Source organism: Pleurodeles waltl, chromosome 5 (assembly GCF_031143425.1).
Source record: "Pleurodeles waltl isolate 20211129_DDA chromosome 5, aPleWal1.hap1.20221129, whole genome shotgun sequence".
Lineage (NCBI taxonomy): Eukaryota > Metazoa > Chordata > Amphibia > Caudata > Salamandridae > Pleurodeles > Pleurodeles waltl.
Genome location: NC_090444.1, coordinates 903,660,453 through 903,671,409, shown reverse-complemented (window position 1 = coordinate 903,671,409; position 10,957 = coordinate 903,660,453). Strand labels below are relative to the sequence as shown.

Genomic DNA, 10,957 nt, shown 5'->3' with positions numbered 1-10,957 from the left:
GTTATCAGAACCGCATTTGCTATTAGGTGCAAGTCCGTTGTACTCTTCCTGCACTCCGGAATAATGAATTGTTAAATAGATGCAAATTCTTAAGTTCGAGCAGCAAAGTAAATATAATTTGTTAAGTAGTGTATATCTCCCTAAATAAAAAATAGGCATGAGTTATAAAAGGGATTAAAGCTGTATTATGGTATGGTTATACGAAAGTTTAATGTTATCTCCTTCTGGCAGTTGTTAATTGTGGTTGAAGAAGTGGCAATTACAAAAATCTTTCGGTTTCGAAAGGAAGCAGAGTCTGACATCCGCTTCCGCTCTCACGCCATCTTGGAATGAGACAGCAACAGCAGCAGACTCGGCTCCGGGTTTAGCGGTCGATCCAGCGCGGGGTCCAAGAGCTTGTGAGCAGCAAGGAAGCAGCGCCGGGTGCAGTGTGAGCTGAGGCTGACAATGCTGTCCATCCCGCGGCACGAGGAGAGTCTGCGCATGGCGGACTATCACTACAGTGGACCGGTAGAACACAGGTTTTCCCCATACACCTTCAACGGCGGGTAAGGCTTGGGAGAGCAGGGTGAAATTTGTGTATTCGCCCTGTCACTTATAATGTGTATTACATCACGGGAGGTGTCAAAGGGAGTGGCTGTTGAGATCTTTCCTGCTCCTATCCCCTCCCCAATTATACTTTGCCTCTTCAAGCCCCCGTCCATCAATTTAATTTGTCAGTATTACAAGGACATTTATTTCCTTCTGCAAACCATTGTGTGTGCTAGTTTCGTTGATGGTTGAAACGTATCCTTTTAGAAAAAGCCAGACACTACGATTGCTCAGTGTAGTAACCATACCTGTACCCCACTAAAGTAACTTGGTACGTCGAACACGTGAACGATTGAAACTACAAGGCGTCGATAAACATTTTGATAAAACTTGAAGCGAAATTTCCCTAGAATACACCCCACTAGCTAGCACACCCACTAGCTAGCACACCCACTAGCCAGCACACCCACTAGCCACGCTTTGCTTGAATTGGTCTGGGAAGACCTTTGACAATTATACTCGCTCGGCAGTGCAAAAGTTAGATACTTTCCTTTCCGATCTTTCTTTCTGTAGAGATGCATTTTGGGTTTGTTTTTCTAATGCAGAGGTCTTTTGCATTTTTTGCTCAGAGCGCCCCCTAAGTAAGTGTTTTGCTAGAAATGTATCGAAAGAATAGGAGCAACAGTAGGGGCAGGACTGAGCGCAGGGGACAGAGCTTATGAGATCATTTTAAGGATATTTTTCTGTAGCCCATAAGCCACACTGAATGTGATATTCACAAAAGTGTGTGTGTGTGTATATATATATCAAACAGAAACTGACAAAACACTGGGTTCCATATTTGGGGTGTTGCGAGTTGCTTCGCTTATGGTAGCTGCAGCCCTAAGAAGTCGACTGTCTCCTCTGCCTCTTTCATCCCCTCATGCCTGGCCATCACTCCATTCTCAAAGCAGATTATGGGGGGAAGGGCTTTGCTGTGCTGTGAAGACAAGAGAGGGACAGAGAGCTAACTAAGGAAGAAACAGGCCTTCTTACCAGGGTGCCTGATATCTTACATGAAAGAAACGTAAATGTGTGCAGTTGGTTAATCACCAAATGTAAAGGCTACGTCAGAGCCAGTATAAGCTCTAATTGATGGAGTCACTTGCAGCTTCGTGGTGACAAGGAGGTATTTGTTTTGATATGTAATGTCATTGTGTTATCAGCTGAATTCTAGAAAGTGTACTTTTAATATACAGTAGAAATATTTACACTAGTTACAGTTTACATATTACTAAAATACTTCAAAATCACATGTTATCTTAAAATACAAATTCATTTTGTAGCAGCCTACCTAGTTTATATAATAATGATTTGCATATTCACGGTGATTTCTGTTTCAGGTTAGGACCTCGTAGCACTAGCTCCCACATCTCAAGTGATCAGGTCCACCAAAACTATAGATCAGAATGTGAAAAAATGTATTTCCAACAGATTCGTTTAACTTGCATCTATTTTTAATTTAAGGTTCCTGCAATATCTTGTATGCAGTTACCTGAAAGTGAAAAACAAGACACAGAATAATTGTGGCTGTAAAGAACAACATATATGTCTTGATCACTTAACTGTATGTAAAATAATACAGAAAATTAAGTGAAAAAGAAATGTATGGTAAGCTAATAGGTTCGAATGGTGTTATACCATTTCCCATACATTATTTTAGCACTTCAAGGACTGCATGTAGTGAAGCCTGCAAATGTGCCAAATAAACAAAGTTGAGCTTCCAGGCCAACTTCATTTTCAAGTATGCGTTGAAACGTCCATAGATATATATTGGCATTTTATACAAATATATGTTAACATATGCCTGCATTTAAGGAAGTATCATTCTGTTTTTTAACTCCTCAAGATCTGTCTGCTCAATGGCTGTTCCAGAAGTTATATAGGACAGCATGGAGAGTCCCTCACAAAAGGACAATTTGTATTTTTCTGCTTTTAAAAATAAAACCAGACAGTATACACGCTATTTTCTGTCTGTCTTTAACTGTAAAATTCAGTAAAAACAGAAAATTGGGAGCTTTACTCATAATACAGTTCTTTCTCGGGGCTGTTATCATACTTATCTAGCCCAAGCAGTAAAGAAAGCAGAACGTTTTGACACATCTAGAGGAAGTTGACAAGGGTATGCCCAGACAAACCTATGTTGTACTTACTGTATGCCCAAGCTGGGTTGGATGTTTTCCTCTGACCCATGCAAAGCTCTCAAGTTTCCCAGGTCCACGCATGAGTAGTTACCTCAACCAAGTTTTGTATTGTTTTGCATTGTAGGATATGTTTTCCAGATTTTTTAGAGTTGTTAAAATGACTACAAATCCAACAATGCAAATAAAGAAACATCGATTGGGTGAGCTTTCCTCCATATGGAACTGGAAAACTAGCGAGTTTTCACAAAATATACCCTGACATTGTCAGATGCTTCTTCTGACTCGGACACTACAAAAACATAAACTATTATGGCGATTTGCCAGTTTCTGGCAACCTTTTGCCGATGGTGGATACATGATGATAGGCTGATATTAAACTTTATTTTTTATTTTATATTCTTGTAAAACAGTGGCGTTCCTTTCATGCCACTTTACAATGTTTGCGAATCACGTATTGTGGACTGGTTTGGTGAACTCCAGTGACACCCAAGCCCTGATGCTGGAAGGCTAGGGTGGCTTATTGTTTGTGGGTTCCTGCTCCAATTGGCGAGTCCTGGTTCCTTACAAGTTGAGGTGACTTGTATCGTTTTTGTATTATTGTTAACCTCCTCCTAGAGTCCCTTTTTTTTTTTTTTCGATTTTTGTGGCAGCACAGCAGGCTGACTTGACAAGTTAAGACTTTTCAGAGGAGGAATCTGCGCTTTAAGTGGAGTGGAATTTTACAAAATAACCCCATTCTCAAAGGACTTGATGCTTCAGAAAACTACTTGTCCCTCGTGGTGCCATTCAGTGTCATGAGAAACAATGGGAACATTCTCATTATACACAAACTGATTATGTCAGGGGTCATATCCTTGTTAGATTCCAGCAAGGCTCTGATTATACCCTTTTTCAAAAATAGAGGGCTGATGTAGCTCAAATCTTTGCTTACTCACGGGCTCTGCATTTGCTCAGGATTGGTTTATGAATGGCTCCATTTAGACTTCATTTTTTATTATTAACTGTAGGACTCTGAATATGCCACCACTTTACTAATGCTGGAATTCAGATTACAGCTTAGTTCATTATATATAATTTCCCTTTTCTGAGTAGAGCCTAGACAGCGAGTGTGCTGTCTCTTCTGAGACATGCTGTAATCAGTTCATGGGCTTTCAACCCACCCAGTACCTTTTTTATTTGTTATTTGGTGTGTCCTTGAAAAAGGCTTTTTTGCTATTGGGTGATTTATATTTTTAGTTTCCCCTTGTGCTCATTTGTTTCCTCCCCTGGAGCAGGGACTAACTACTTGTATTGTTCCTATTTATTGTTTTCTTGCACTGTTGGTTACTTGTCAGCTTCTTTACTGGCTGTATTTGGAACTCTGCCTGGCAAATAATCCCTGCACTGATTTTGTTTCTTGTTTTATTTGGCAACCCGAAATGGATATGCTGTTTAGTAGTACTGTTATGAACTTCATTTGACAAACAGCCTTGCACTGCATTTTGTTCCAGAAGTCCATACCGTTTCCATACCAAGACTCAAACATGTCTCTCTAGCTCCAAGGTCGGCAGTTCTGGACACACTTTCTTCCCCTTCTCTTCTATTGTCACTACTCTTGTTTAGCAATCATGGCTGAGTCACTTTGCTGCTGCGCCTCCCAAACCCCCCTCAGAACAGCCCCGCTCTCGGACTATGGCTCGTATCCTGAGTGCCCCCCTCGCATCTGCTGATGTTGTTACATATAAACCCTGTTGTATCTCTTGTTCCAGTCTAAAGCTCTCTGATACCTTAATTTGTGTTTGCGTGCCATTTGCAACATAGTTAAAAATATTAGCAGTCAATGAATCTCACAAAAGCAAATCCTTTTTTTTTAAGCTTTTTGCTTAAATTGTACAACAGTTCACCAAGCTACAACTTGAAACCAAAAACAGCCTATTCATAATCACATAGAGGAAACCCAATGTAGTCTAGGCCGGTGCTGTTTGCTCTCGCAGGTGGTCCGCTTTCTTCAACTGCTGCTCCATTTTACCTGGTGACGCAGTATTTATCCCTAACCCTGCAACTGTCACAGGTCCATTCTGACCCCAATACATTCCATATTGCACTGCGTTCATCTTTTTTGCACATGAAGCTTAAATGAATGCAGTGAAGTACAGTTGATGACCTTTCAAGGGGCACATGGGGGAGCTTGCCTGTTGGCCCTATTTTTATGTCCAAAGTTGTCAGATTTATAAGGACTTAAATTTGAGCATGCTGTGGCCCCCTCTCCTCTCTGCAGTCGGATTCCAGTGCATTTTAAAGATGTTTCGCAGCGTTGACAGGCATAAAAGATTCTACATTGGGCCACAAACGTGGGCAACAATATTTTCACAATTTCTATAGGCACAGAAGTGTGCATCATCAGGTGGCCACCCTCAGGATCAGAGTGAGGCTAGAGCCCAGACTCATTTACATCTAAGGAACACAATAACTGCAAAAAAATTAAGATCCAGGTGTTTGCTTCCAGGAAGGGCATGCATGAAAAGTAAATCTAATCCCCTACGGAACAAAGCTAATCTCGGCCCAACACTGAAGGGCAAGAACCACATTTTTGTCTTGTGGGGGAAAAAGAGAAAGCTTTGTCCCCCAGTGAGGGGCCAGTGGGAACCCCGAAGTTGGTGGGTCCAAAGGGGTTATGCCACGAAGGTGTCACCTTACCCCCTTTCCCTCAGGGAGGGCTCTAGCAATTACATCCACCCAAGAGCTCTCCCTGCAGAAAAGAAGACCATGGCAAGCTTTTGGGGCACCCTAATTTCCCCTCTACACTTTGTTTCCCTGCACGTACAGAGTCAGGCCTCTTTTTGCCAGCCTCCGAGGTGGTGGCTAAGCCCTCTATAATCACCTGGGATGGGTGTCCCTAAAGCAGGACCGAGGGAGCTCAGAACGCAGGTTGTTGGGATGAGGTCTTTATTTAGCCAGATCTGGACATAGATCTATGCAGGAGATATGGGAAACATAAGGATCTTGAATCACACCTTGGTGGATGGAGGAGGGGTGTTACACCGCCCCTGCCTTTATCCAGAGGAGTGCATCTTTTTAGTAGTAGGCCTTTAACCCACACATCACTGTATTCCCATCTGTGTGACTCCAGCTCTGAATTGAATGATAATTTGCCAAGTCAATCCCCAGACCAAGGAGTTAAGGTCTCTGCTTCGTTACCGAGTCTAGAAAGACTTAGTTCCTCAATCATTATACTGTTGGAGAAATTTGTAGGGGGGTCTGACTGTATCTTTGATACAGTGACGGCAGTTCCGAAAGCACTGACTAATGAAGATAAAACCAGGGGCTCAAACCAAGTAAATCCAGTCTCTTTTGATGTGTTCTCTATATTAGCAAGATAACCTGAGAGAACACTCACTCGAAGTCAGGCTGATGCTAGCACTCAGCTCGGCAAGCCACTGTGTAGAGTCAACCAAAAAAAGATTTGGTTGAAAGCCCTATGGATTTTATGCACATAATTTTTAACTCTTCTGCTAGGAGAGGGCGGGTGGAATCAGTAACACCTGCTTATAAGGAAGTGTTTCGTTTCCAATTTTCAAAGCGCACACTAAGCAAGCAAAAAGTGGTGCTGTGACATGTCCTCCCCTTTCACATACTAAAAAGATGAGGAAAAACAAGAGACTGTTGAAAAGACCCAACCGTTGAATTTCAAAGAAAGGCCGAAGGAAAGTACACTTTAGTGAAGAGGCAGTCTCTCTTCAAAATCCTGAGAGGACTACTCGGCCTCTTTGTTCATCTCCCTGGCAAAAGGTACAGTTTCCAGCACCATAAGGGGATTAAATGAGGAGTCGGAAGAGACAGAGATTATCACTGCACAGCCTCCTGGGCCATTGCCAGCACTGAACCCGATGTCTATTCCCTTTGTGAACCCTGTTTTGAAGAAGGATCATGTTGACCTGCCCAAATTAATGGGGAAAACCCCATCGCTAGTGCAATGTGAAAATGTGACATTTTGCCCCTCTTAGATGCAGATTTCATTCTGAACAGATCAACCCTGCTTTAATGTTTTCTTTGAGGCTAATTCAAAGTAATGATTTGGTTTCTTTGTTGTGCTTTAGGTTGGGTTTTTAATCTAGGATCTTTTATTCGAAGCTCACGTCACTATGATTCTAAAAAATGCTGAATTTATGCGATGCAGGGGCATTGATATTGTCCCATTTCTAGGAGAGAATGGAAGACATGCTGGGGGGGGTTACTCAGGTTGTCGAAGGGGACCTGGGGGATAGTGGGTGGTATCCCCTTTTCCAGTCCTCCAGTAATAGGCCACTAGAGGATTTCCAGGGGCTAAAAGTCTCTTGGAGGGAATGGAACATAGGTGTTACTCAAGAAACCGTTAAAACCCTCCTGCCCAAAACCCAAGTGATGGCTTACATGGATTGGGTTGGCTGCCTGGTATTTTAAACGGGTTGCGTGGGCCCAGGTATTCACCATGACTTTACGATTAGCAGTAAGCTTAAGGTTGTATCTTGGAATGCTGCAGGGCGAAGGACAGTTGGGAGAAGCTGCATGTTTTTTTATACACTTTCGGCAGACGTGATTAGTCTCCAGGAGACTTTGTGTGATTGAGATCTACTGTGTGAGGATTACTACAATTTAGATTGTAATTCTAGGCCTTCTAGAAGGGGGCACTCAAAGGGGGGAGTGGCATGCTCGCTATCTAATAAACTTAAGTGGAGTATGAATGCTATCAAGATCCTGTGAACTTGTTTTAGGCTTTTTCTCTGTGTGCCTCCGAAAGGGTTCCGGGTACGGCCTCCCTCTTATTGGTTAGTGCTTACATTCCCCCTAATGTTGCCTATGATGATCTGCACAGGGTCCATTTTTTTTAATCAACAAGTCTTTTAATAGTGAGCAGGCCCTCCATGTTATACTAGTGGGAGATTTAAATTGCAAAGTTTCTTACTTTGCCTTGTACCAGTTGTGTGAAGTCGAGAAAGAGGAAGCCTTGCGAGTTTCCCCCAAACTCACCACCCAAACTCACCACCCCCACCTGAGCACTTTTCTGGAATGGTAAGCACAGATAAGAGAGGGAAGCTCCTTCTCGATCTTCTGGAAGGGTAATGATTGTATCATAGCTAATGGGAGGCTACCCTCGGACTCTCCAGCATCATATAAGCATACTTCCACTTGGAGTAAGGCAGTTCTGGATTATGTGATTGTAGGTTGTTTTTCATTCTTTTTGATAAGCAACCTAAAAGTCATAGATACCCCCTCCTTAGCGATCATAGTCATTGTTTTTTTTCCCCCCTGGATTAGAATATGCTGCCCACTTGGTCTTGGAAGTTTGATGGGGCGCTATCTAAATTTGATAGACTGGGAGGACTCTGTGGCATCACAGGATTATAACAGGATGACTTGGAGAGCTTTGGCAGGTTCATGATGCAGTTGCTAGCAAAGACATCTCGTAATTTGACCAAGAGTATGTCCAAGGCGATGTCTCCCGTACTCTCCTCCATAGCATACTCTCCAGAAAAGAACACAAGGTTGTCTCTATTTAACAGAAGGCCACAGGTATTGAAAGCCTGTATAAAAAGGGAAGCGTGGAACAAGCTTTGGATCGATTTAAGGGAGATCACAGTAAAAGGTCAGGTAAGGCGCTTTTGGTATCTGGTCATTGATGGATGCAGGTCAGGAGTACGATTGTCTCCCATAGCTGTCAGTGAGGCTAGCTGGTCTTGTGTTTATTTAGAATCTTTGTCTCCAATGGGGTGGGGAGGAAACTGCCCACTGTAAATGGGTGTCTCCTTCCTCCCAATTTCCTTTCTGGAAGTGAAATGGAGCCGGCCATTCGAGCAACATTTTCCCCTGCCCCAATGGACGCAGATGAAATACCAGTTTCAGTCATAAAACACGACATGCGCTCCTGGAGTAAGATCCTATTCTTGCTATTTAGAAGTTGTTTTGAAATATAAAAAATAAAAATAAAAACCCTCTCCTTGACGAGAATTGTCATAGTGCCTTTGTTCAAGAAAGGAGATCGGAAATCCCTAAGCAGTTATCGCCAGATCGCTCTGTTAGATTTTGATGGGTAACGTTTTTTCACTAAATGTTTATTGTCCCGGATAAGTAAGCGGGCAGAAGAAAATAAATTATAACCTTAAAGCAAACTGGGTTTAGGAGAAAACATGGCACCATAGACCACATAGTGGCACTTCAAGTGATCAGTGAAAAATATGTCTAAGCAAGAGGTGTGACTGCTGCGATCTGTATTGATTTTTCGACTTTATTTGATTGAGTGGATTGGGCCTTGCTATGGGGAAGGCTCTCTAGACTGGATATGCCGAGCACTTTATTGGATCTAGTAATTTCTTTACACTCTTCCTCCAGGTGTAGAGTACTGCTAGGTGGTGATAGGCATGTCCGAAGAAAGTCCTACCCCTAATGGGCTAAAACAAGGGTGTCTCTTAGCCCGTCTCCTACTGACACAGTTTGCTAATGTCAACGCAAATGGCTTACTAAAAAATGATTAATGAGTGTTTATGTATTTTGAATAATGACATGTAGAAAAATGAAATAACATAGAAAATGAACGTGCACGTTCGAAGCTGTGACCTCAAAGAATGGCCACCAGTGTTCACGAAATGTACTAAAATATGATTAATCCATATGAAATATTGAACATGTATTAGACTAATGTAGTAATATGTCATATTAAGAGTTATGTTATTGCTCATTAATTGTAGGCCTTAACTCAGCGAGTGTGTTGGCCTAGTTTTGCCGGGCCTCATGCAGAAGCTGTATTTCTTAGTGTTTAATGAAAAATGCTGACAGAGTGAACTAACTGTGAAATGCTGATTGTTTTAATAAAATGCTTAGTAGAAGCTTTCCATGAGAACCGACTAGCAGAAGTCAGTGTCCTTAAAAGTGCAAAAATCGTGTGTGAGAAGTTCTTTCCCAGGACACGAACAATGAAAACACTGACTGGAGACGAAGATGCAACAAAATTGATACCTGACGAGCCGGATGATGAGAACATCGTAAAGCAGACCAATCAATAACTTGTGAACTGTGAAATAATAGAATTCATAGATTTGTTAAATGGACATTATTGGTTAGAGTAATAACGTATGAATAATTGACCAATTGGAAATTAAGGGATGGTTTAGGAAACTTTGATATAGCAACATCACAAAGGGAAAAGACTTCAGATGAAGCCCCACATGCTGATGCTAATCTGAGATAGTTGAGATTACTCACATGACTGACAAATTATTGAGACAAATGGTTGACCATCTATTTTGCTGAACTTGATGCATGTCATAGATTTGCTTAATTTGGTTTTACTAGTGTTCTGCGTTGATGCATTAGAATGTCTTCTGATTCAAGCTTTGATTAGATCACATCTTCTACGATGTGCGGATTAACAAGTGTGTTAGGATTGTTTGATTTAAGTTGATGATTAAGATTCATGACTTGGTATTGTTAGTGAAAGGGAAATAAACTTACTAAACTCATAATTAAAGGTGTGGTTATTCATGGCTAAAGAGTCATGGTGTGTGAAACTTAGACTCCCTTTATTGTTGAATTGACTAATGGTTATTGATTATTGTGCGTTGATTATTGATTCCGTACAAAAAGGTTCACCGACCTATACGTGTCCCCTTGTAAGTTTACTTAATAAGGACTGATGTGCTAGCACTACAGACCATTTTCTACAGATTAACATATCAAAGTAAAATCGTATTTCCTTGGGAAAAAGAAACCGACATATAGCAACTTTCAATGGTTTTTGGAAGCACAAACACTAAAAGTTGTGAGATCTTGTACCTTGCTGTGGAAGATTGTGTGGTAACCTTAGCGACAAGGCCCATATGAGCAATAATGTGTAAAGTCAGGTTCCAAGCAAGAGGTGTAGGCTCTTTGTTTAGGGGGACTGAGAGTAGACACTAGCTGAGCCTTTTAGAGGTCTATAGATTTATTGCGCAAAAGTTCCTGCCTCGCTCCTTTTTTGGTCTGGAACAGATTGACATATCTAATTGTAGCTTCCTGGATTTGACAGAGGGACGAAACCTTGGGAATCTATTAATACAGCAACTTCAGTGGTGGCATTAAGGTTGGAGATGGGCCTGAGGAGTGCGATTGTTCAGGGCCTGGCAAGGGTGATACTTTGGGTTGCCAGCCTTGCAAGGAGTGAAGACGATACACTGAGCTCCCTATTGAACAAAAAAATCTGGACAAATAAAAAGGTAAGGTTCACAACCGAAAACTTTTCTTTTGCCTTAGAT

At 41.7% G+C, this 10,957-nt stretch overlaps 1 protein-coding gene across 1 annotated transcript in view; it reads left to right on the top strand.

Annotated features, from left to right (window-relative positions):
• The first annotated feature begins 316 nt into the window (after positions 1-316).
• PSMB1 (proteasome 20S subunit beta 1) overlaps positions 317-10,957 on the top strand; it is an 86,895-nt gene continuing 76,254 nt past the window's right edge. The window contains exon 1 of the mRNA XM_069235021.1: positions 317-548. Coding sequence (XP_069091122.1) covers positions 448-548 — 101 coding nt within the window. The 5' untranslated portion in view covers positions 317-447. The remainder of the gene's footprint in view (positions 549-10,957) is intronic.